Genomic DNA, 26,995 nt, shown 5'->3' on the forward strand with positions numbered 1-26,995 from the left:
TACATTAACACTGCAATGAAGTTACTGTGAAAATCCCCTAGTCGCCACACTCCGGCGCCTGTTCGGGTACACTGAGGGAGAATTTAGCACGGCCAATGCACCTAACAGGCACGTCTTTTGGACTGTGGGAGGAAACCGGAGCACCCGGAGGAAACCCACACAAACACGGGGAGAACGTGCAGACTCCGCACAGACTGTGACCAAGTTGGGAATCGAACCCAGATCCCTGGCGCTGTGAGGCAGCAGCGCTAACTACTGTGCCACCGTGCCACCCTCTTTGCTACTGGCTGCAAGGAACTGGAAACCTCTCAACTCTCCAATTTTTTCTCTTCCTGCCTCGGAGCACGGCTGCCTCTGGCTTGAACATCCTGACCTCATCTTGATTTCAGTCTGGAAATGAGCAGAGCTGGACTGAGATTTGAGTTTGTGCTCAAACTCAGTGACTGGGGCATCACGGCGCTGCCGCCACACTGGGAATGGACAGGCATGGTAAGATCCCATGCAGTGTGGCATCATCATAATCAAGCGCCAACGTGAAGACATCACATTCACGTGTCCCGCAATGACATCATATTCAAGCGCCAACATGAAGACATCACATTCACGTGTCCTGCAATGACATCATATTCAAGCGCCAACGTGAAGACATCACATTCATGCGTCCCGCAATGACATCATATTCAAGCGCCAATTTGATGACATCACATTCATGAGTCTCTCAATGACATCATATTCAGGTGACAATTTTAGTGCTTGAGTTTATAAAAAAATATCTGTAGGAGGGCGCCAACTGTTAAAACAAAACAAAAAAAAAGGCCCTTTCCACAGCAGAGAAAGGGCCCAATTATTTTGCCAGAAAAAATACTTTAAACAAATAATCCAAAAATAAATCAATCTGTTGTACACGCAGGCGACAGTGTAACACTCACAACAAGGAATGGAGGCTCGTGTGGGGCAAAAAACATCGGAATGGGCCAGTAGGCTGGGGTGAATGGCCTGTTGTTCTGCCTCATTCTAAGTTTCACACGTGGGTTTTGAAATAACAATGGCAAATATCTCTGCGGCGCACCCAATTCCCTCCCCTGTGCCGCGCGCATGCAGCGGCCCAGGACCCTGAAGATGTGGTCAAAACCGGGTTGAATCAGGAACAGCCAAAACCTTGGTGTTCACCCACCCAAATCGGCAGATGCACCCGATGCTCATAAGCCAGGGCTACAATATAACGACGGCAGCCGTGAATCATAACTATTGTTGCCCGATGGGTAGAAGTGGCTCATTGAACACTGGAAAAAGCTGGCATATAAGTTTAGACTTTGACTTTTAATTTATTTCCCGCTTTATTCTGTAGGTTGGAACAGTATGTGCCAACCTACCAGAGCATCCTCTGCTTCCAGGCTCTTGCTCAAATCTAAACCAGCTGCCTTTTGGATTTGATGTTGGTAATAACGCAATGTTTCTCTGGCCAATGTGACGTGAGTCTCCCATTACCTCTTCCACTACTATGGAGAAATTTTAGTCCCAGACATGGTACCTTCCTTCCCTCTGCTAACATCGCCTTTCTCCTTTTTTTCAGGGGAAAGTGGCCTGCTTCTCATCTTCCCAAAGGAGTCGGGATTGGGAACACAAGGCAGGAAAAGTCTAGGATCGTAGACCTGCGGAACGCACCGGCAATATTCCTCCCCGCCCCCCCCCCCCCCCCCCGCCACTCACTTCCCCTCACTTACTCAGAGTGGTTTATACATCATTACATAACAGGCCTATGAAACAAAGCTGCAACTCACACACATACTCAGGTAGCAACATAACTGTTCAACCGTCACGGCCCATTTCAATCCATGGTGCAGTGGGTTTAGCTGCCATTCTTTATCTTTCGTTAGTTTTTGTGATGGGGTTCCTCTCTTGGGTGAAAGTACAAATTTGCTTCTTTAAGTGTCAAAGGCCATCTACAAAGCCTCAGGACGTCTCGAGCTTGGGGCGGTCCCACCGCAGGGGCACATCAGCAGGGTTGAAGAGACAGAACAGAAGAGTCCGGTTCTGTAAACTGTACAGGGTGGTGGTACAGCCAAACACATCAGCTTCCACACAGTGTCACCGTGTGAGACTCAACATTGCAGCTCACCTCTCAGCTGGTTCATTCAGCAGCACGTTGCAACCATTTCACTCAATTTATTTCGATTATTTTAAGCATTTTGCAAATATATAACAGAATGCTGCTGCCTGTGTCTTTATTTGTGTGTATGTGTGTGTGCGTGTGTGCACGCATGTGTATGAGTGTGTGTGTGTGCGTGCGTGTCTGTGTGTGTGTGCATGTGTGTGACTATGTAAATATGGATGTGTGAGTGTGTGTTTGTACATGGGAGCGTGTATGTGTGGTTGAGTTTTATGTGCACGTGTATGCTTTTGTAAGGATGTGGGTGATTTTGCGTACATGTGAATGTGTAGATGGGTGTGAGAACGTGTCTGCTTGTGTGTGCATGTCTGTGTGCATGTATATTTGTGTGCGTTTGCATGTTTGTGTGTGTATGTGTGTGTTGATGTGTTTGATTGTGTGCATCGGTATCTGCATGTGTGTGTGTGTCTGTGTGCATGTGTGTGCGCGTGCATGTGTATGTGTATTTGCGTGTGTGTGCATATGTGTGTGTGTGTGTCCGTGTATGTCCGTGTGTGTGTGCGTGTGCATGTGTGTGTGAGTGGTGTGCGTGTGCATGTGTGTGTGTGAGTATGAGTGTGTGTGTGCGTGCGTGTGTGTGTGTGTGTGTGTGTGTGTGTGTGTGTGCGTGTGTGTGTGTGTGTGCATGTGTGTGTGTGCATGTTTTCCTCTGGCTGTTTGCTGTCTCGTGTTTTATCATTATAATGTCATTGAACCGAACCCCTCCTGAGTGTGTGAAGCTGCAGTGTGCTTGGTCTGGGATAGCCTAGAATGGGGCAACAACACTGCAACATTATAATCCAATCAGAAAGTTCGGTTATCTCAGGATGCGTGTTGATTGGCGCATTAGGCAGCAGCGAAACAGAGACTGATCATTAGCCGAGGTCCTTCCATTCTGTTCCAGCTGTTGATAGTTTAGGCAGTGGAAGACCGAGGGTTCTGGGTGTCGAGTTGCTGGGGTGCATCGGAGGGTCAGGGCTTCAGGCTAGAAGCCAGTGGACTAAGCAGAGCGGGAGCAGAGCAGCCTGGTGGCGAGAGATCGCGAGTCTTACAGCCGATGAAATGCCCCCTCCAAAGTAAGCGATTTGAGCTGCTTAACATCAATAAAAATCAACACAGGAGAGAGTGGAAAAAGAAAAAGAGGAGAATTAGTGTCTGAATATCCTTGAGCAGAGATTGAATTATAGAGTCAGAGAGGTTTACAGCATGGAAACAGGCCCTTCGGCCCAACTTGTCCAGGCCGCTCTTTCTTTACCGCTGAGCTAGTCCCAATTGCCCACGTTTGGCCCATATCCCTCTATACCCATCTTACCCATGTAACTATCTAAACGCTTTTTAAAAGACAAAATCGTACCCGTCTCTACTACTGCCTCTGGCAGCTTGTTCCAGACACTCACCACCCTCTGTGTGAAAAAATTGCCCCTCTGGACACTTTTGTATCTCTCCCCTCTCACCTTAAACCTATGCCCTCTAATTTTAGACTCCCCTACCTTTGGGAAAAGATATTGACTATCTAGCTGATCTATGCCCCTCATTATTTTATAGACCTCTATAAGGTCACCCCTCAGCCTCCTACGCTCCAGGGAAAGAGGTCGCAGTCTTTCCAGCCTCTCCTTATAACTCAAACCATCAAGTCCTGGTAGCATCCTAGTAAATTAAACACAGAAAATGCTGGAGATACTCAGCAGGTCCGACAGTGGAGAGAGGAACATAATTAATGTCTCAGATTCAAAATGATCCAAAAAGTTCGCAATGCCGCCTCCCCCACCAGCTGCCATTTCACGCTGATCTATTCAGCCCATCCGAGGTACGACTCCCATCAAGAAGGCTGATCTGGAAAACCCCCTCCGCACCCCCCCCCCCCCCCCCACAGGACTTCAATGCAAGTCCCACCTGGACAAATGAATGGGAATTGTTGGACATGACAAACAAGTAGCCAGTCTCAAACCCAACCCAACAGCGGCCTAGTTTCAACGTTCCAAGGGAAGAGCGGTCCACTCTCAACAGCTTCAGGAGCAGCCATGGTCCCTGCTTGGCCAACCTTCACAGTTGGGACATTAGTGCCAGCCTCCATGTGCCTGTGGGTGGCACGGTGGCACAGTGGCTAGCACTGCTACCTCACAGCACCAGGGACCCAGGTTCGATTCCCGGCTTGGGTGGCTGTGTGGAGTTTGCACATTCTCCTCGTGTCTGCGTGGGTTTCCTCCAGGTGCTCCGGTTTCCTCCCACAGTCTGAAAGACGTGCTGTTTAGGTGCATTGGCCGTGCTAAATTCTCCCTCAGTGTACCCGAACAGATGCCGGAGTGTGGCGACTCGGGGATTTTCACAGTAACTTCATCGCAGTGTTAATGTAAGCCTACTTGTGACACTAATAAATAAACTTTATTAACTTTAACAAACCATGCACCACATCATAGAAGAGTGTCCAATCCACAGACTCAGCAGAGGCCTATCCGCACTCAAAGCAGCAGGACCAGAACAAACTGCTTGGCTTCAGGACTTTGCATTCGCTAAATAAATTTTTCAAAACGTTAGCAGGTTGGCGACCTTTCATTAGAATGGAAAAATGGAAGCTGAAAAGGGGTTTTAAGCAAATCGAGAGGCTGGGGAGGTTGCCAGGGAGTGAGATGGATGGTTAATGGGGGAAGAAGGTGTAAGATGGTCGGGGAAAGTGTGAGAAGGTGGAAGACAGGCTGAGTGATTCAATGATAGAAGGCATGATGGTGCTAGGATTTAAGAGGTTGCCTCTGACAATGGGGGAAATTCAGTGCAGGAAAGGGGGACGCACAAGTATATTTTGCATTGCTGGCACATTGACCTCAGGCGGGTCTTGTAACCGGTTGGAAAGAGCAATTTCACCTGTTTTGTGCCCAGGGCCATATCCAATTTCCGAGCAACACAGGAACAGGAGGCCACTCAACCCCTCAGGCCTGTTCTGTCACTCAATGAGATCATGGCTAGTCAGTGTCTGAACTCCACATGCCCAACATTGCCACACATTCCTCAATACCTTTGGGTAACAAAAATTGCACGGACAGAGTGGAGAGTCAGATGCTCTTTCCTAGGGCAGAAAAATCAAATACGAGGTACTGAGGACTGAGGACGTAGGTTTAAGGTGCGTGGGGAAAAGTTTAGAGGAGATGTGCGAGGCAAGTTTTTTACACAGAGGGTGGTGAATATCTGGAACCCGGGGAGGCGGTGGGAGCGGGTACGATAGCGGCATTTCAGGGGCATCTAGACGAATACATGAATAGGATGGGAATGGAAGGATACGGACTCCGTAAGTGCGTACGGTTTTAGTTTAGTTGGGGCATCATGATCGGCGCAGGCTTGGTGGGCCGAAGGGCCTGTTCCTGTGCTGTACTGTTCTTTGTTCTTATATCTCAGTTTGAAAGATTGACCTCGCTTTAGTTACTATAGTGGAAGGGAATTCTTAACTTTGGCCACACATTGGGTGGAATTTTCCATTCCGCCCCCTGCAGTGGGTTTAATGGCAGGAGGGTGGGGGTTAATGGTGGAGGGTGGAGTTTAATGGTGGGGGAGTGGGGCTTAATGGTGGAGGGGTGGGGTTTAATGGTGGGGGAGTGGGGTTTAGTGGTGGAGGGGGTGGGGTTTAATCGTGGGGGAGTGGGGTTTAATGGTGAAGGGGTGGGGTTTAATGGTGGAGGGGTGGAGTTTAATGGTGGAGGGGTGGGATTTAATGGTGAGGAGGAGGGGTTTAATGGCAAGGGTTGGGGTTTAATGGTGGGGGGGTGGGGTTTAATGGTGGGGGTGGGATTTAATGGCAAGGGGTGGGGTTTAATCGTGGGGGAGCGGGGTTTAATGGTGGAGGGGTGGGGTTTAATGGTGGAGGGGTGGGGTTTAATGGTGAGGAGGTGGGGTTTAATGGCAAGGGGTGGGGTTTAATGGTGGGGGGGTGGGGTTTAATGGCAAGGGGTGGGGTTTAATGGTGGGGGGTGGGGTTTAATGGTGGGGGTGGGATTTAATGGCATGGGGTGGGGTTTAATGGTGGTGGGGTGGGGTTTAATGGTGAGCAGGTGGGGTTTAATGGCATGGGGTGGGGTTTAATGGTGGAGGGGTGGGGTTTAATGGTGGAGGGGTGGGGTTTAATGGTGGGGGGTGGGGTTTAATGGTGGGGGTGGGGTTTAATGGTGGAGGGGTGGGGTTTAATGGTGGAGGGGTGGGGTTTAATGGTGGGGGTGGGGTTTAATGGCAGGGGGTGGGGTTTAATGGTGGGGGGGTGGGGTTTAATGGTGAGCAGGTGGGGTTTAATGGTGAGGGGGTGGGGTTTAATGGTGGGGGGTGGGGTTTAATGGTGGGGGTGGGGTTTAATGGCAGGGGGTGGGGTTTAATGGTGGGGGGTGGGGTTTAATGGTGGGGGGTGGGGTTTAATGGTGGGGGTGGTTAATGGCAGGGGGTGGGGTTTAATGGTTCAGAGTGGGTTTTAATGGCAGGGGGTCGGTGTAATTTGGGTGGGGTTAAATGGGGGTGGGTGGTGGACAATGCGAAGGGAATTGAAAAATCGGCTTCCTGTCAGCATAAAATGACGGTGGAATTTTCCACTCCCGCCCACCGCAGCGGGTCGCCATCTCACCAGAGGCTGGTGTGAAACCATTTGGCATCCCAAAAATGGGATACGGATGAATCCTGGCTGGAACCGCCCAATGGTCCACACCGCCAGGAAATCACACCAGTCTGGACCACATCTGGCCCAAGGTGATGTGTACAGGTCAGCACTGACCTGAGGAAGGCTTTGGACAGCACGTGGAGATCTGTAGAGAAGATGGAGGACTCCAGCGAGCTGACCCTGGAGAACCACGCGTAGCTGTGGATGGATAGAGTGTCTGCCACGTGGATCCTCTCTGCTGTGAGGGTCACGCAGTGGGTGACGAGGAATGAAGTGCGGGGGACGGCGGGGGGGGGACGGTGATGGAGGGTGGAAATGGCACGGGGAGGGTTGTTGAGGTGTGGAGATGTGGGGGTGGGTTCAGAGGGAGGGGTCAGTGGAGGAGCTTGTGGAGGACATACTGAGGGGATAGGACAGGAAGGTGGTGGTTAAAGGGGGCAGTGGGAGATGGTAGGATGGGAGGGCAAGGGTGCGGCCATGTCGAGTGAAAGGGCACTGCAGGTTAGTGGAGGAGAGGCAGAATGCGATGCAGATTCTGGGGATAGGCAGGATGAGGGGAATCCCAAAGTCTTCTATGGGCAGACATGTGGTTAAAAAGGTGGTATAAGGTGCAGAAGGGCCAATTAGGAACCAAAAAGTGGAGTTACACAGGCATAGCTAAAATACCAAGTAAATACGGATGAAAAGTCATTGAAAGTCATTGACCTCTGTGTCTCTCTACTGATGCTACCAGACCTGCTGAGCATTTCCAGCACTTTCAGTGTTAATTATTGAATGAATGAGTCTTGGGTCATCGAAGAATTGACCTTCGAGAGAGAACTGGAGAGAAAGAGAGAGAGAGGAATCCTGCAAAGTTAAGACCAGAAATAATATTCGTCTGCACAATGGGTTCGGCTGCCAATTCTGAAGGTTTTGTTTTCTTTTTGAATAAAAAAGGATATAAAAGTAAACAGGAAACCCGCAGAGCAGTAAGATATGTTAATCATTCCACGGTACAATGATTGAGATGAGAGCGTTCCTCTGAAAAACACACTCCGGTTCAGGATTCTCATGGCCAGAGGGATGTTGTTAAGGAGCTGTAAACTGGTCAGAAACACAGTACAATCAAGAAATCCCAATGTGTTATTTTAAAACAAATGTTGTCCAAGTCATGAAGCATTGATTCCAAGTTTGTTGATCTCACCAATAATGGCTGTAGGATTAGAGCAGAGAGTTCTGACTAAGGTTCTTCCCAGAAGTTGATAAGGTCACTAACAGAAAACAGTAATAGACTTTTTTAATTCATTCCTGGGACATGGGCGTCGCAGGCTGGGCCAGCATTTATTGCCCATCCCTAGTTGCCCGAGGGCAGTTGAGAGTCAACCGCATTGCTGTGGCTCTGGAGTCACATATAAGCTAGACCATGGGCAGCACGGCGGCACAGTGGTTCGCACTGCTGCCTCACAGCTCTAGGCCTCGGGTCACTGTCTGTGTGCAGTTTGCACATTCTCCCCGTGTCTGCCTGGGTTTCCTCCGGGTGCTCTGGTTTCCTCCCACAGTCCAAAGACGTGCAAGTTAGGTGGATTGGCCATGCTAAATTGCCTCTTAGTGTCAGGGGGACTAGATATGGTAAATACATGGGGTTACGGGTGGGATTGTGGTCGGTGCAGACTTGATGGGCCAAATGGCCTCCATCTGCATTGTAGGATTCTATGGTCCTAGGTAAGGACGGCAGATTTCCTTCCCTAAAGGAAATGAATGAACCAGATGGGTTTTCCGACAATTGACAATGGTTTCATAGTCATCAGTAGATTTTTAATTTCAGATATTTTTTTACTGAATTTGAATTCCACCAGCTGCCGTGATGGGATTCAAACCCGGGTTCCCAGAATATTAGCTGAGTTTCTGGATTAATATTCGAGCGATAATACCACTAGGCCATCGCCTCCCGCGGGTTTGTAAATAGGAGCATAGAATATAAAAGCAAAGAGGCCAAACTTTGGCTGCAACTGTGACCAGGCAGGTATGATAGGCCTCCAAGCCTGCCTGGAGTGTCACCCCCTGGCCTATTACTGGGAGACCATCTCCAGGCAGCTGATCAGTTCCCTTACACCTCCAGGGACCATAAGCCTTAATAACTCTACAATGTGAGCTGGCTAAACACAGCTTGTGGGTACCATGATACCAGAACTGAGAGGATATACTTATCGTATACTGATGAAAGGTCACAGATGTGTTCGTTGGAAACCTCTGACCTCGCCCGCGGCTGGGAGTCTCCAATCCCGCTGCAGGGAATGAAGTTTTGACTGAGCGCCAAATTCCCGCTGGCAGCAGGAGGTGGGAATGGACGCGATCAGAGAATCCTGCTCCTAATCTCTGATTTTTTTCTCCACAGATGCTGCCGGGTCTGCTGAGTATTTCCGGCATTTTCCATTGCAATTCATGAACAGACTGGAGCTCTTTTCCCTGGAAAAGAGACGGCTGAAGGATGGTCTAATAGAGATCTTAAGAGAATGCAAGACTCTGATAGGGTAGACATAGAAAAAAATGTTTCCCATTTGATGCCTAGACCAAAACTAGGGTGTCATAAATAAGCGGGGTCACTATTAATCAGGCAATTCAGGAGAACTGTCTTTAATTCACAACACAAGAATACAAGAACTAGAAGCAGGATTTGGCTACTAGGCCCCACAAGCCTGCCCCGCCATTCAATACGATCATGGCTGATCTATGTCGGCCTCAATTCCTTCTCTGTGCCGTTTCCCCATAGCCCTCTATGTGGTAAACCACTGTTAGCTTGTTACCTGTATATGTGACATGCCTGGACACATCCCTGCCGGCCCTACCCGAGACTCCTCCCCCCCCCGGTCCAGGTATAAAGGTGACTGCTCCCCACCCCCCTGCCTCAGTCTGGACCAGTTCATCGGCATGGGTGTGCTCCAAGTCTTTTGCTAATAAAAGCCTATTTGTTCTTGCACACAAACTAGTCTTTGCTCGATTGATGGTGCATCACCCTATTCCTCGATCTATCAAATATTTATCTACCTCCATTTTAAACACATCTAATGATCCAGCCTCCATCGCCCTTTGGGGCAGAGAATTCCAGAGATTCCCCACCCTCTGCAAGAAGAAATTTCTCCGCACCTCAGTTTTAAATGTCCGGCTCTTTATCTTGTAGCTAAGTCCTCTTGTTCCAGACTCTCCCACTAGTGAAAACATCTCACCATCTACCCTGTCAGGCTCCCTCAGGATCTTATATGTTTGAATAAGGACACCTCTCACTTTTCTAAACTCCAAGGAATGCAGACCCAGACCATCTAGTCTCCCTTGATAGGACAACCCTCTCATGCCAGGAATGAGCCCGGTGAATCTCCTTTGGACTGCCTCCAATGTTACTATCGCCTTTTGCAGGTGGCGTGGAAACACCATCTGCAAGTTCTGCTCCAAGCTGAAGGCAAGACAATGGCCTAATGGTAATATCACTAGAGTATTAATCCAGAAACTCAGCTAATGTTCAGTGGATCTGGGTTCGAATCCCACCATGGGAGATGGTGGGATTTGAATTAAATAAATAAAATATCTGGAATTAAGAATCTACTGATGACCATGAATCAATTGTCGGAAAAACCCATCTGGTTCACTAATGTCCTTTAGGAAGGAAATCTGCCGTCCTTACCCGGTCTGGCCTACATGTGACTCCAGAGCCACAGCAATGTGGTTGACTCTCAACTGCTCTTGGGCAACTAGGGATGGGCAATAAATGCCGGCCTAGCCAGCGATGCCCATGTTCCATGAACGAATAAAAAAAGGTAAGGGGGCCAAAACCGTACGGCATTCCGGTGAAGCTCAGAGTCAGGGTTTTTGGAAATTGATGCAGTCTCTGGCACTGCCAAGTACATCAGCGAGGCCTGGGGGTTAGGGGGTGTGTGTGTGGGGTAGGGACGGGAGGGGGGTTTGGGTGAGAGGGTGCTGTGAAACGGAGGCTGCTGAGCTCCAGTCAGTGCCATATTGGTGAGGAGCCGGAGGGAGCATTCCTCAATGGTGGTTCCTCGAAGAACTGGTTGCTGAAGCACCGGAGGAACTCACTGATGCGCAGTTAGGAATGGGTAATAAATGCTGCTCCTGCTGGCAACGCTCACATCCACTAACCGACGCCGCAAGAACAAATGCAAAAAAAACCTTATTGCAAAGCTTGTTGCGGATCAGAATTTTGCAGCTGTCAACAAATCAATCTTCATGAATCGAATTAACCGGTCGCTAACGGAGATGACTTTGAAACTCTGACACATCAAGGTTGGATATTGTAGAAAATAAAGAGGCCATTCAGCCCATCTGGTGTTGGCTCTTTGAAAGAACTCTCCAAGAGCTCTGTCCTTGCTCCAGAGTCCTATAAGTTGAACTGAGATTGTGCCTTGCGTGCCCTCACTGAACTTTCTCCAGTGCAGTCGCTGTTGTGATGTTAAAGTTTAAAGTTCATTTATTAGTGTCACAAGTAGGCTTACATTAACACTGTGATGAGCGAAAATCCCCGAGTTGCCACACTCTGGCGCCTGTTCGGGTACACTGAGGGAGAATTTAGCACGGCCAATTCACCTAACCAGCACGTCTTTCGGATTGTGGGAGGAAACCGGAGCACCCGGAGGAAACCCATGCGGACATGGGGAGAACGTGCAGACTCCACACAGACAATGACCCAAGCCAGTAATCGAACCCGGGTCCCTGGCATTGTGAGGCAGCAGTGCTAACCACTGTGCCACCATGCCACCCATGTAGGCAAAGTCCAGCGAGGTCCCCAAGACAACAATGAGATAAATGATTGGATAACCTGCCTCGTGATGTCGGTTAGTGGATAAATGTTTTTCAGGATACCTGGCCTGTTCTTCTTTAAAGAATAACTTTTACAATGGGCCTCAGTTTGAACACAGCACCTATGACCATGCAACTTTCCTTCAGTCAGCGCGTCACCCAGGGCTATGCACTCAAGTTGGCACGGTGCACGCTGGTTATCACTGCTGCCTCACAGTGCCAGGGACCCGGGTTCAATTCCCAGCTTGGGTCACTGTGTGGAGTTTGCACACTCTCCCCGTGTCTGCGAGGGTTTCCTCCGGGTGCTCTGGTTTCCTCCCACACTCCGAAGATGTGCAGGTTAGGTGGAGTGGCCATGCTAAATTGCCCCTAAGTGCCAGGGGGACTAGCAGGGTAAATACATGGGGTCACGGGGATAGGGCCCGGCTGAGACTTGTCGGCGCAGGTTTAATTGGCCAAATGGCCTCCTTCGGCACTGTAGGGATTCTATGGTTCTCCGTGAAGTTGTTGCTGACTCCTGACCTTCTGACAGACCAGCCAAGACAAGAAAGCAGCGAGGAGCCTTGGCCTACGGATTACTACCACATTCTGTCGCCATTTTATTCAGAAAGGAATTTATGATCAGCATTTTTGATAATTTTTTAAAGATTAATAAAGATCAGGGAAGACAAATTACACTTTATTTTTTGATGTTAATTTGTGGTGGAGTGTGTAGATTGGCCAAAGGATGTTTAGGGCTTATATTTACCAAAGGGCAGGAAGGAGGCTCTAAAGCACTTTGAGATATTGGCTGGAACTGTCCGGCTGTTCATGTCCCACCGTGCCTGCAAGTGAAGATGGAGAATTTGTCACTCAGCCAAATCTCTGTTCACTGCAGTGGGACCAGAGAATCCCGCCGGCATGAATGGTTGGAAAATTCCGGCCATTGGGAAAGACAACGGAGAAGGGAATCACATTGGCTGTTTTCCAATCTTCTGGTACCCTCCCGGAATTTAGCGAGTTGTGAAAAATTTCAACCAATGGGTCCACTATCTCTGCAGCCACTTTCATTAAAACCCGAACGTGCAGTTCATCGGGTCCTGGCGACTTGTCGTCCTTTAACCCCTAGAGTTTCTCTGACGCTCTACCACTTGTAATTGGGAATGTTGTAAGTCCTACCATGTTATTTGAAATCAGGATGTGGAGATGCCGGCGTTGGACTGGGGTAAACACAGTAAGAAGTTTAACAACACCAGGTTAAAGTCCAACAGGTTTATTTGGTAGCAAAAGCCACACAAGCTTTCGAAGCTCTAAGCCCCTTCTTCAGGTGAGTGGGAATTCCCACTCACCTGAAGAAGGGGCTTAGAGCTTCGAAAGCTTGTGTGGCTTTTGCTACCAAATAAACCTGTTGGACTTTAACCTGGTGTTGTTAAACTTCTTAATTTGAAATCAGTCCATTTGATATCTTAGGGATAGTTGCAATGTCTTCCATGGTGAAGACTGAGGCAAAAAAATTATTTAGCATATCTGCCATTTCATAGAAACCCTACAGTGCAGAAGGAGGCCATTCAGCCCATTGAGTCTGCACTGACCACAATCCCTATTCCCGTAACCCCACATATTTACCCTGCCAATCTCCCTGACACCAGGGGCAATTTAGCATGGCCAATCCACCTAACCCACAGATCTCTGGACTGTGGGAAGAAACCGGAGCACCCTGAGGAAACCCACGCGGACACGGGGAGAATGTGCAAATTCCGCACAGACAGTGACCCGAGGCTAGAATTGAACCCGGGTCCCTGGCGCTGTGAGGCAGCAGTGCTAACCACTGTGCCACCGTGCCATTTCTTTGTTTGCTGTTATCAATTCACCCGCCTCTTTCAGTGGCGTTCCCACATTTACCTTACTGTCCACTTCCTGTTTATAGAAACCCCTATTGCTTGTTTTAATGCTGCAAGTTTTCTCTCGGAATTAATGTTTTCCCTTCTTATGAACTTCTTAGTCTTTTGCTGCTGGATCCTAAAAACATCCCAGTAATGAAGGACATGGGATAGTCCCAGGACAAGGGGGTGGCCATTGAGGACTGAGGTGAGGAGAAATTGCTTCACTCACGGGATTGTGCGTCTTTGGAATTCTCTATCCCAGAGAGTTGTGGACGCTCGGCCATGAAATATATTCAAGACAAAGTTCAATAGTTTTTTTCTTGGATATGTAGGAAATGAAGGATAGTGTGGGAAGGTGGAGTTGACACAACAGATCAGCCACAGGCTTGTTGAATGGCAGAGCAAACTCAGAGGGCCACTCATTTTTCCTATGTTATGCTTTTAAGAAAAGTATTGGATAGTTTAGGTAAAAGCAAATTGCTGCGGGTGCTGGAATCTGAAACCGAAAGAGAAAATGCTGGAAAACCTCAGCAGATCTGGCAGCGTCTGTAAGGAGAGAAAAGAGCTGACGTTTCGAGTCCGGATGACCCGACAAAGGGGTTACGTCAGCTCTTTCCTCTCCTTACAGATGTTGCCAGACCTGCTGAGATTTTCCAGCATTTTCTAGTTTGGTTTTTGGATAGGTTAGGGTTAGGTTAATTGGCCGTGCTAGATTGCCCCTTAGTGGGATGCGTAGGTTAGAGGGATTAGCGGGGTAAATATGTGGGGTTACGGGGATAGGGCCTGGCTGGGATTGTGGTCGGTGCAGACTCGATGGGCCGAATGGCCTCCTTCTGCGCTGTAGGGATTCTATGAAACTATGATGGGAGAGGTAGAAATCTGTAAGAGGGATAAGAATTGCCTCTTGAATGACAAGCGGAGAAGAGAAATAGCAATAGTCCTTCCGGTATCCACCCCTGTATTCCAATAATGAAAATTAGGTTCATGTCCAGAATGAGGTATGTTCGGCTACTGGGGCATATCCCAAGATCTGACTCCACAGTCAGACATCGGGAGACACAGGTATTTATTTACAGGTCTCACTCACTCCTCACTCCAACTCCGGCTGCCCCCCCCGGGTGGACCCCGGCAGATCGCCAGACAACAAGTCACATGACGCATTCCCTTAAAGGGGCTATGCCCCCAACATAAATAATCGGTGCAAAAATTCCCAAAGCTGTGAGTCTTGAGAACAAGAGTTTTGGGGCCTTCCTGTAATTGGTGGATGAACAGGTCATTTGTTTAATGACATCTGCATAAAATGTGCATCGGTGCAAAATCAAAATTTAGCTCAATTGTGTCAAAGTACTTAATTTTTAAAAATTCAACTCTGGGACATGGGTGTCGCTGGCTGGCCAGCATTTATTGCCCATCCCTAGTTGCCCTTGAGAAGGTGGTGGTGAGCTGCCTTCTTGAATCGCTGCAGTCCATGTGCTGTGGGTTGACCCACTATGCTGTTAGGGAGGGAATTCCAGGATTTTGACCCATCAACTGCGAAGGAATAGCGATGTATTTCCAAGTCAGGAAATAGCTTGGAGGGGGACTTGCAGGTGGTGGTGTTCCCATGTATCTGCTGCCCTTGTCCTTCTAGATGGAAGTGGTCATGGGTTTGGAAGGTGCTGTCTAAGGGTTTTTGGTGAATTGCTGCAGTGCATCTTGTAGATGGTACACACTGCGGCTACTGAGCGCCGGTGGTGGAGGGAGTGAATGTTTGTGGATGTGGTGCTAATCAAGCGGGGCTGCTTTGTCCTGGATGGTGTTGAGTTTCTTGAGTGTTGTTGGAACTGCACCCATCCAGGCAAGTGGGGAGTATTCCATCACACTCCTGACTTGTGCCTTGTAGATGGTGGGCAGCTTTGGGGAATCAGGAGGTGAGTTACTCGCCGCAGTATTCCTAGCCTCTGACCTGCTCTTGTAGCCACTGTGTTTATGTCGTGAGTCCAGTTGAGTTTCTGGTCAATAGTAACCCTGTTGACAGTGGGAGATTCAGTGATGGTTACACCATTGAATGTCAAGGGATGGTGGTTCGATTGTCTCTTATTGGTGATGGTCATTGCCTGGCATTTGTGTGGTGTGAATGTTATTTGCCACTTGTCAACCCAAGCCTGGATATTGTCCAGGTCTTGCTGCATTTCAACATGGACTGCTTCAGTATCTGAGGAATTGCAAATGGTGCTGAACATTGTGCAATCATCGGCGAACATCCCCACTTCTGACCTTATGACGGAGGGAAGGTCATTGATGAAGCAGCTGAAGATGGTTGGGCCTGGGACACTACCCTGAGGGAGTCCTGCGGAGATGTCCTGGAGCTGAGATGGTTGACCCTCCACAACCACAACCATCTTCCTAAGTGCCAAGTATGACTCCAACCAGCAGAGAGTTTGTCCACTGATACCCATTGACTCCAGTTTTGCTATGGCTACTTGATGTCACACTCAGGCAAATGCGGCCTTGATGTCAAGGGCTGTCACTCTCACCTCACCTTTAAGGAGTGTAATTGTTAAGGGGTTAAAAGACTATTTATCGAGGGGTAGTTCACTGACCCACACAGGCTGTCCCATCCTCGTTGGGTTCGTATCCCTGATTGCACCTCTTGTTGGGCCGACACTTATAGCCTCCGTATGTGTTGATACAGATGGGTTTCTCCCTGGGGCACTTGGCAGGAAACTCGACACACTCATCTGCATCTACAAAAACAGGAGGAACATTCTAAAATAGCAACAGTTAAACACAGCAGGGTACACAAACAGGGTGGGAAATGCGTGTGGCTGTAAAAGGCAGGATAAGTATTTCCTATCTTTCCAGCGGAGCTGGATGGGCACTTTCTGTGTTTCGTTTTGGGTCACTTCTGTTGTATAAGGGGTTCATTCTAACTGTGTAGCGTCCTAATCAAATGTCCATCATCACGAGAAGTGTTCTTGCTCTCTCTTGTACATCGTTGCAGTAAGGTATAGCCTGCAGTAAATGATGCTTCAATAAATTTGGCGTTTTACATCACAGCAGACGCTGCGTGTGTTCCATATTAGTCTAACAACTCATGTAACATGGTGGCAGCGAGTGGAAAAAAAACGGTTATGGAAAAGTCTCTGCCGCAGTTGGAAAGCTTTGAAAAGGCTGCAGGTCTCAACCAAGCAGAAGCCTGGCTGAATTGGTATCTGAGATTTGCCATGTATTGAACTGCATTGGACCTCGCTGCGAGCAGGTCAGTACACTGTTATATGTGATTGGTGCCTGTGTAGACAACATCCGAGTCAGGCAGGGATTGAGGAAAGATGCCAAGTACGATGGAGCATTAAAGTATTTGATACATCCTTCAGTCTGAGAAAGAATATTGTGGTTGAGTAAAACCTACTGTCAAAGGATCAGTGTTGATGCATTTATAAATGATTTGACGACAGAGAACTATGGGTATGGTACTCTAAAGGATGTGATAGAATCATAGAATCCCAACAGTGCAGAAGGGGCTAGAATCGGAGTTAATCAGAGACAGAATGGTCATGGCAGTGTTGCATGATGCTTTGTCTGACCAATTAGGAGTCAAGTGGGCACGGTGGCACAGTGGTTAACACTGCTGTCTCACAGCGCCAGGGACCCGGGTTCAATTCCGGTCTTGGGTCACTGTCTGTGTGGAGTCTGCACGTTCTCCTCATGTCTGCGTGGGTTTCTTCCGGGTGCTCCGATTTCCTCCCACAGTCCAAAGATGTGCGGGTTAGGTTGATTGGCCATGCTAAATTGCCCCTTAGTGTCAGGGAGATGAGCAAGATAAATACGTGGGGATAGAGCCTGAGCGGGATAGTTGTCAGTGGAGGTTCGATGGGCCGAATGGCCTCCTTCTGCACTGTAGGGATTCTATGATTCTAAGAGATGATGCCAGCAAAGGCAATCCAAAGGAGCAGGCAAACTGAGGTCAGGAAGTAAAATGGTTCAGTTACTCGAGATGGTGAGACAGGCATGGTGACGGGTTTACTAAAAGCAGCTAACTCAGTACAGTATGTTAAATTTAAAAGCAGACAAGATGTTGTGAAGAAAGCCGGCCGGGGGTTGCGGGTACATGAAGAGCGCTCATCAGCAGCCCCCGCTAACTGTAACTGATGTGGCAGGAAAACTGCCCTGACAGAGAATCTGAATTTAATTTACACAGGAAGGTGGGTCACTTCCAGGGTGAGTGTTATGGCAAGAAGCCTATAAGAATAGGCACAAAGGGGAAGCCTTTGAAAAGGTGGCAATATCCATGAAGTAGACGATATCCATGATATTGAGATCCGGGAATCAAGCAGAAGCTATTGGAGTGCTGATAGCCCACTTGAGGGAATCAGGACACACTTTAAGTTAGACACCGGTGCAGGAGTTTCAATTCCTTCTGATGCAGAACTGCAGTTGGAGATAAGATGTTGGATTCTTCCCCAAAAAATTCTAATTGTCAAATTTGTGTAAAAACTGGAGTAAATCCCATTGTTTTTTTCAGCAGGATTTTCAAAATGAATCTCCCACATCACAGAGTACCCTAGTGTGAATCTCGTGAAAAATCTGTGGGTGGGGCCTATTCCCGCTGGAGAGGCCGGCAGCATAGCGCTGAGTGGGCCACTGTGCATGTGCCGATCTGTCAGAGCCGAGATCGGTGCATGTGTGGTAGCCCCGCACTGCCAGCTTCCTGATCGATGGCCAGCTCCGCGACCCCACATCACTGGCTGTGCAACCCCCCCACTACCCCATCGCTGACCCACCCTCCCTCTGTCACTGCCAAATGCAGAGTGGCAGCGGGACCCCTCCACCACCACTGATCTCCCCACCAGAGGCCCCGCCCCGATTAGGCCCTGTCCCCTTGGCACTGCCTGATTCCCAGTGGGCAGTGCCAAGGTGCCCCTTGGGCAGTGCCAGGGGGCCAGGCTGGCACGGACCACCAGGCATCGGACATCAATGGGAACCAGATGTGATGACCTCGCTGATAGAACCCAAGGCCATTGAAGCCCTCCTGGGAGGTAGAGGGCATAGGGGGTTGCCCATGGACAGCGCCAGCAATGGCGATCAGTCTAGGCGGGGGGGTTGCAGGTGGGGTGCTGGCGATTGGTCCGGGCTGGTGGGGGCGATCAGCCACAGAGCCACATGATAGCGAGGGAGGGGGCTGGTTTGGGCCATGAAGGCTGGCTATGACTAGCAGTTAGTGGCAGGTTTGTGTACTCTCAGAGCACAGAAGTCTGCACATGCGTAATTGTGCCCTCTGCTGCATTCAGCTGGCTTTCTGATTATTTAGCCCCTGCCCACTCCCCCTGCTGGGTGCAAAACAAGTTTGTCAAGATCTTTTTTTGCCTAAGTCAGGTAAGATTTGATTTTTAAAAGAATGCGCAAATTTCTCCCGTTTCCATGCTCGTTCGGGACTTAGAAGGGATTGATTAAGAAGGGAAAAATAGAGTATGAAAGTAAGCTAGCGGGGAACATAAAAATTGACTGAAAAGTTTCTATAGATTTGTAAAGAGAAAAAGATTGACTAAAACAAATGTAGGTCCTTTACAGTCAGAAATGGGAGAATTCATAACGGGGAATAAAGAAATGGCTGAGGAATTAAATTTGTTCTTTGCTTCAGTCTTCACAAAGGAAGACATGAATAATGTACCAGAAGTGCTGAGAGAAACATGTTATAGTGAGGAGCTGAAGGAAATCAGCATTAGTAGAGAAATGGTTTTGGGGAAATTGATGGGATTGAAGGTGGATAAATCTCCAGGTCCTGATAATCTTCATCCCAGAGTACTTAAGGATGTGGCCCTGGAAATTGTAGATCATTGGTGGTTATTTTCAAAAATTCTTTGGACTCTGGAATAATTCCTACAGATTGGAGGGTAGCTAATGTAAGCCCACTATTCAAAAAGAGGGATAGAGAGAAAACAGGAACTATCGACCAGTGAGTCTAACGTCGGTACCGGGGAAGTTGCCAGAGTTCATTATCAAGGATTTCATAACTTGGCATTTGGAAGGCAGTGGTATAATCAGACAAAGTCAGCATTGATTTACAAAGGGGAAATCATGCTTGATGAATCTATTGGAATTTTTTGAGGATGTAACTAGTAGAGTTGACCAAGGAGAACCAGTGGATGTGGTTTATTTAGACTTTCAGAAGGCTTTCGACAAGGTCTCACGTAACAGACTACTATGTAAAGTTAAACCACATGGGATTACAGGTAATATCTTGAGATGGATAGAAAGCTGGTTAGCAGAGAGGAAGCAAAGAGTTGGCATAAATGGGTCTTTTTCTGATTGGCAATCAGTGACTAGTGGGGTTCTGCAGGGATCTGTGCTCGGACCCCAGCTGTTCACATTATATATTAATGATTTGGAAGAGGGAACTGAATGTATTATCTCCAAATTTGCAGATGATACAAAGTTGAGTGGGAGGGTGAGCTGTGAGGAGGATGCAGAGATGCTTCAGTGTGGTTTGGACAGGCTGAGTGTATGGGCATCTGCTTGGCAGATGCAGTATAATGTGGATAAATGTGAGATGATCCACTTTGGTAGCAATAATAGGAAGGCAGATTATTACTTGAATGGGTGTAAATTGAGAGAGGTGGATACTCAGCGAGACCTTGGTGTCCTCGTGCATCTGTCGCTGAAAGTAAGCGTGCAGGTACAGCAGGCAGTAAAGAAGGCAAATGGTATGTTGGCCTTCACAACGAGAGGATTTGTGTATAGGGATAGGGATGTTTTGCTGCAATTGTATAGAGCGTTGGTGAGGCCACATCTGGAACATGACACTCTGTGTTGCCGCGCCTACAGGAAACAAGATGAACATGTAACAACAAATGTAAATTCTCACAGCCGGCTGTCAAATTCCTTGTGTTTGGACAGGGTAAATTCAGCAAGAATGTTCCTGATAGTGGGGGAGTCAAGAACTCGGGGTCATTGTTTGAGGATAAGGGGTAACCTTTTAGAACTGAGGTGAGGAGAAATTTCTTCACCCAGAGGGTGGTGAATGTGTGGAATTCACTACCACAGGAAGTAGTTGAGTAGTTTCAAGAAGAAATTAGATATAGCTCTTGGGGCTAAAGGGATCGAGGAATATGGGGGAGGGGCGGGGGGGGGCGAAGGCAGGGATCAGGATATTGAATTTGATGATTAGCCATGATCAAAACAAATGGTGGAGCAGGCTCGAAGGGCCGAATGGCCTACTCCTGCTTTTAGTTCCTATATTGTGGATACATCTGTTGTCAGAGTTGATTCACAGCAGACAAAAGCAATCAAGGAGCTTCCACTTTCTCGGAATGTGACCAAGCTCCAGAGATTCATGGGTAATGGTGAACCAAGTCCGAAGGTTCTCACCCAACCTGGCTGTCAGGTATGTTCTGGATGTCAGGTTGGTAACCTCCACTCCCAACAGACCTCGGAGTGTTTGCACAGGCGCTGACTGGGAGCGGGATTGCAAATGTGCATTTCCGTCAGTTGTCCGTGCGGTGAGCTGGTCGTGCCTGCACAGCAGGGGAAAAAGGTGCAGGCATCCAGGTCAGGTGTCCAGGATCACAGCACCATGGAAGGCTGGGGACACAGGGACATCCCAAAAGGAAAAGTCCCAGGTCTGAAACAGAGGCAGATCCCAGTTAAACTCAGTTAAAAAGGGAGATGTGGAAAAACAGGCTCCAAGTAGGAAAAGGGATGCGGGTTGCAGATTTTAAGTGAAGAGGGCTCAGGGGAAGCCCTGGTTATTGAAGGGGACTCAGGAGAAGTCCTAAAGAGCCAAGAATGCAGCCGAAGGTTGGTGGCCCCATGATGTGGACCCTTTGGAGAAGTTGTGTTCTGCTCAGTGCTGCCAAAGATCTGGAGTTGTGAGTTGCTGCTTGGTACATACCCAGGAATCCCGGGGATCAGTATCTCAGGAGATGAGATTGAAACCCTACGAGGAGAACTGTTGTTGATGCTGCCCGAGTTGGAGTGACTTCCCAAGCAAGATCTTCAAAGGTGGAGATGGGAATCCCTTGCAGATGAGGTAGAGTTTCAGTGAGACCGGTTGACTCACAGTGTTTACTGACGCATGGATAGTTGTTGAGAAATCCATGGACTCTCTCTTGGTCACATCTGCCAGTTATTGTGTAGTGTGGTGTATTCGACCAGTTTGTTTGTTAATTTGCATGTACCTGATACTTACCCTCAATGTTAGAGTGTGAGATAGCTACTGTAAATTGTTTTATCTTCTGACCTTGTATAGTAAAGTTTATTTTTGTTTGTTCAAAACCCTTGGAATCGTGTGGTTCTCCTCACTGAGCAAGTGTCTTAAATCTCAAACTTTGTCCAATTTAAAGAAAATGTTATTGGTCCCTAACTGAACCTTACCAAAAACCTGGGGGTCTGGCCAAAGATTATAAAAGTAACCATGCCAACTCACCTATACAGCGACCATTCCCATCAGACATGAAGCCTTCCCCACACTGGAAAGAAAAGATGCAGAACTCAGTCACACAATGCAGTCACTTCGCTTAATTACTGGGTTCAGTCGACCCAATCAGTCTGGGTACAACGGCAACACGGAGGGTACAGGTTTGAAGTTTACATTAGCAACTTCCCTATCTCAGCTGTGCTGCTGCTGGGGGAGTTAATGGCCATCATGCCCCCTTGTCCTATGGTGGCACAGTGATTAGCAGTGCTGCCTCACAGTGCCAGGGATCCGGGTTCGATTCCCGGCTTGAATCACTGTCTGTGTGGAATCTGCACATTCTCCCCGTGTCTACGTGGGTTTCCTCCCACAATCTGAAAGACGTGCTGGTTAGGTTACATTGGCCATACTAAATTCTCCCTCAATTTACCTGAACAGGCGCCGGAGTGTGATGATTATGGAATTTTCACAGTAACTTCATTGCAGTGTTAATGTAAGCCTACTTGTGACACGAATAAATAAACTTTACTTTTACTTTACTTTGGGGCAGAGGAAATGATTGAGTGATGAAGCATTGGAAAGACACCCAAAATTCTGAAGTTCAAATTCACTATGTTAGTACTTCTCGTGGCTACCTCAGAATAGAAGCCTAGAAAGTAGGCCGATTGCCCACTTGTCCTGGCTGTTGAGAAGTGAATGATGAAGGGTGAGGCCCTAAAGAGACAAAGTCTTTCTTTTAAAAGGCTATAATTGTAAAACAAACAACTGCCAGGAACAGATTTAACATCAATGATACAAAATATAAACTGGGCAAATAATTTAGAATCAAACGGTAGAATATTCATTCTCAGGCGTTGGCATGTTATTGGCCACCGAGTAGCCCTGAGAAGGTGCTGGCGGCTCTTCCTCTTGAACCATGGGTCATAGTTTCGATAAAGCTGGGTGGCTTGCAAGGCCACTTCAGAGAGACATTGACAACCACAATGAGTACATTCAGGGTCAGGTAAAGGCCCAGATTGGGACATGATGGCACATTTCCCTCCCTAAAGGACATTAATGCACCAGTTGGGTTATTAAGACAATCCAAAAAATTTATCAGGCAGGATTTCCCAGCTGCCTGTGCCTTAAGATAGGACCTTTAAATACAATCCTACAATGCAGAAGGAGTCCATTCGGCCCATCGAGTCTGCTCCGATCACAATTCCACCCAGGCCCTATTCCCACAACCTCATGCATTTACCCTAGCTAGTCCCCTGACACTAAGGGACAATTTAGCATGGCCAATCCACCTAACCCGCACATCTTTGGACCGTGGGAGGAAACCGGAGCACCCTGAGGAAACCCACGCAGACATGAGGAGAACGTGCAAACTCCACACAGACAGTGAGCCAAGCTGGGAATCAAACCCTGGTCCCTGGTGCTGTGAGGCAGCAGTGCTAACCATTGTGCCACCGTGCCACCCCTCACTGTGCCACCGTGCTGTCCGCAAAACTTTCTGTCCCGCCGACTACAGCGAGGGCATTGGGAAAATTCTGCCCATCGTCCCCTCATTAACACAGCAATATTTTATATCTCAATTGATCTTTTGAAACCAAATTCAAATTCTCAAACATTCATGGTGGAATTTGAACTCTTGTTCTCTGGATTATTAGTCCAGTGACATAACCAGCACACACGACTGAACTCTAATAATTGGGTTTGGTGAACAAGAGAACACCCTGCATTTGTCTAAATTGGTTCTAATCCAGGTCAGGATGATAGGGGGAACATTTCCTGTCCTGGGATGAACAGGGTGGGGTAACACATCCAGGTGAGTGGGTGTGGGGAGGGTAAGTTCACCCAGAGGAGAGGGCAGAGCCACAGAGGACACAAGCAAATTACTGCAGATGCTGGACCATAAGACCATAAGACACAGGAGCAGAATTAGGCCACTCGGCCCATCGAGTCTGCTCCGCCATTCAATCATGGCTGATATTTTTCTCATCCCCATTCTCCTGCCTTTTCACCATAACCCCTGATCCCCTTATTAACCAAGAACCTATCTATCTCTGTCTTAAAGACACTCAATGACCCGGCCTCCACAGCCTTCTGCGGCAAAGAGTTCCACAGATTCACTACTCTCTGGCTGAAGAAATTCCTCCTCATCTCTGTTTTAAAGGATCATCCCTTTAGCCTGAAGTTGTGCCCACTGGTTCTAGATTTTCCTACTAGTGGAAATGTCCTCTCCACGTCCAGAATCTGAAACAAAAATGGAAAATGCTGGAAAATCTCAGCAGGTCTGACAGCGTTTGTGGAGAGACTTCTGGACTGAACATTGAATTAAACAACTTCAGAGCGTAAACTCTCTTCTCCACAGGTGGCACGGTAGCGCAGTGGTTAGCACTGCTGCTTCACAGCTCCAGGGACCTGGGTTCGATTCCCGGCTCGGGTCACTGTCTGTGTGGAGTTTGCACATTCTCCTCGTGTCTGCGTGGGTTTCATCCGGGAGCTCCAGTTTCCTCCCACAGTCCAAAGATGTGCAGGTTAGGTCGATTGGCCAGGTTAAAAAATTGCCCCTTAGAGTCCTGACATGCGTAGATTAGTGGGTAAATATGTAGGGATATGGGGGCAGGGCCTGGGTGGGATTGTGGTCGGTGCAGACTCGATGGGCCGAGTGGCCTCTTTCTGCACTGTAGGGTTTCTATGATTTCACCTTCACCCCATTTCCTTTCATTTTATCTAATTAAAAATATTTTTATTTATTCCATAATTTCATTTCTTTCCATCTTTCTCTACCCTCCTCCACTCCACTAGAGGGCTGGAAAGCTACATGTCTCAGGTTGTCCTTTGACACTCTGCTTACCTTTTTTCTGCCATTTACACATTCTGATCTCTTAATGGCCACTATTAGCACCCTTCTTAGCCATGATCACCACCATTTATGTTCCCTTTATCTTTCTGTCCACAGCACCTTTGTCAATTAACACCCCCCCATCCCCCTGCCTCATCTATACATTATAAATATCACCCTATTTTTTATTCGTTAGCTCTGATGAAGGGTCATCCAGACTCAAAACATTGGCTCTATTCTCTCCTCACAGACGCTGTCAGACCTCCTGAGATTGGTTTTGGATTCCAGCATCTGCAGTAATTTGCTTTTATCTGGTAGGATAAACTTGTGGGGGCGGGGGGGGGGGGGGGGGGGGGGGGGGAGATGGCTGGAGGATAAACTTGCCCGAGGGAGACAACAGTGGGATGGGGTGGCGGGTTGGAGGTGGTAACGTCTATCCAAGTTATCCTGGGATGACCAGTTGGGACTGAGTCAAATGTCCCATTTCACACCCACCAACCCATTGAGGTCTAAACCTGGTGGGTTGTAAAACAGGATAAATGAGGCTAATCGTGGGAGGTTAAAATAAGTGCCACTGGATGTGAAAACTCTGTGAAATGTATTGTTCAGTCTTAAACTACCGACTGGGAAGAACCCAGTACCTCACTTGACACTAAGAGGAACCCTCTCCTCGGAATGGGTGAAGGGGCGGACTGAAGTTAGCACTGGGGCCCGAGGTGATGTTTATCAAGGTTGATGCACTTCGTGAAGGCGGAGGGTGGTGAGTTTTACCCGGTTCCCAGTTGCTTTGCCCCTGACGATTGGCATCACAAATAGGAAACATGCTTTGCCGGCACGTTTGGATTATCTGGCATCTGTCCAGCTGTGGTGTTGAAGACACAGCGCCTTTTACTGAATTGTTCTTTGCAGAATTTCAGGAACTTGTCAATTAAAGACATCAAACCACACTTACACATTCTTAATGAAAACCTGGAGGCCAGAGATAGAGATATGCAGCAGAACCGAGAGAGAGGGGAGACAGATACACGTATAGAGACACAGAGAGCAATAGAGACCGAGTGTCATCAGCTTTGGGTACAAAAACACTTAAACCTAGAGTACTCAAATTCCAAGCTTTAATAACTTGTGCATGAGTGAGAACTCAATGCAGCGCCCAGCATTGCAGGGTGTTCTGTTGATTCATACAGAAAATTTAGTCGTTATAGTTAATTACAGCAAATGAGAAACAAACAACTTTCTAATCCTTCAGAGAACAAAGAGCAAAGAAAGCCTGCACCGACCATGCTGCCCGACTAAACTAAAACCCCTACCCTTCCGGGGACCATATCCCTCTATTCCCATCCTATTCATGCATTTGTCAAGACGTCCCTTAAAACTCACTATGGTATCCGCTTCCACTACCTCCCCCGGCAACGGGTTCCAGGCACCCACCACCCTCTGTGTAAAAAACCTGCCTCGTACATCTCCTTTAAACCTTGCCCCTCGCACCTTAAACCTGTGCCCCCTAGTAATTGACTCTTCCACCCTGGGGAAAAAGCTTCTGACTATCCACTCTGTCTATGCCCCTCGTAACCTTGTAGGCTTCTATCAGGTCGCCCCTCAACCTCCGTCGCTCCAGTGAGAACAAACCAAGTTTCTCCAATCTCTCCTCATAGCTAATGCCCTCCATACCAGGCAACATCTTGTTAAATCTTTTCTGTACCCTCTCCAAAGCCTCCACATCCTTCTGGTAGTGTGGCGACCAGAATTGAACACTATATTCCAAGTGCGGCCTAACTAAGGTTCGATAAAGCTGCAACATGACTTGCCAACTTTTAAACTCAATGCCTCGGCTGATGAAGGCAAGCATGCCGTATGCCTTCTTGACCACCCAGATTTTCGGCTGAAACACCAAATTCTGCATTCCCGCTGGGAAGGTGTCCCGCTCTGGACGAGAGCGGAGAATCCCGCTCAGAGACACGCAGGAGCAGAGAGAGTGACAATAGACCCAGATAGAGACGTGGTGGCACGGTAGCACAGTGGTTAGCACTGCTGCTTCACAGTAAGAAGTTTAACAACACCAGGTTAAAGTCCAACAGGTTTATTTGGTAGCAAAAGCCACACAAGCTTTCGAGGCTCTGAGCCCCTTCTTCAGGTGAGTGGGAATTCTGTTCACAAACAGAACTTATAAGACACAGACTCAATTTACATGAATAATGGTTGGAATGCGAATACTTACAACTAATCCAGTCTTTAAGAAACAAAACAATGGGAGTGGAGAGAGCATCAAGACAGGCTAAAAAGATGTGTATTGTCTCCAGACAAGACAGCCAGTGAAACTCTGCAGGTCCACGCAACTGTGGGAGTTACA

General features: G+C 48.1%; 1 protein-coding gene across 3 annotated transcripts in view; it reads right to left on the reverse strand.

Annotated features, from left to right (window-relative positions):
- LOC144500341 (cartilage acidic protein 1-like) overlaps nucleotides 1-26,995 on the reverse strand; it is a 377,638-nt gene that overhangs the window by 2,680 nt on the left and 347,963 nt on the right. For 2 of the 3 annotated variants that reach the window (XM_078223087.1, XM_078223085.1), the window contains exons 12-14: nucleotides 21,828-21,870; nucleotides 16,006-16,149; nucleotides 1,725-3,239 (exon numbers count right to left, since the gene is read on the reverse strand). In XM_078223087.1, coding sequence (XP_078079213.1) covers nucleotides 3,130-3,239; nucleotides 16,006-16,149; nucleotides 21,828-21,870 — 297 coding nt within the window. In that variant the 3' untranslated portion in view covers nucleotides 1,725-3,129. Of the gene's footprint in view, nucleotides 1-1,724; nucleotides 3,240-16,005; nucleotides 16,150-21,827; nucleotides 21,871-26,995 lie in introns of those variants that run through there. The other variant, XM_078223086.1, reaches the window with a different exon arrangement.

This window comes from Mustelus asterias, chromosome 11 (assembly GCF_964213995.1).
Source record: "Mustelus asterias chromosome 11, sMusAst1.hap1.1, whole genome shotgun sequence".
In the NCBI taxonomy this organism is placed as follows: domain Eukaryota; kingdom Metazoa; phylum Chordata; class Chondrichthyes; order Carcharhiniformes; family Triakidae; genus Mustelus; species Mustelus asterias.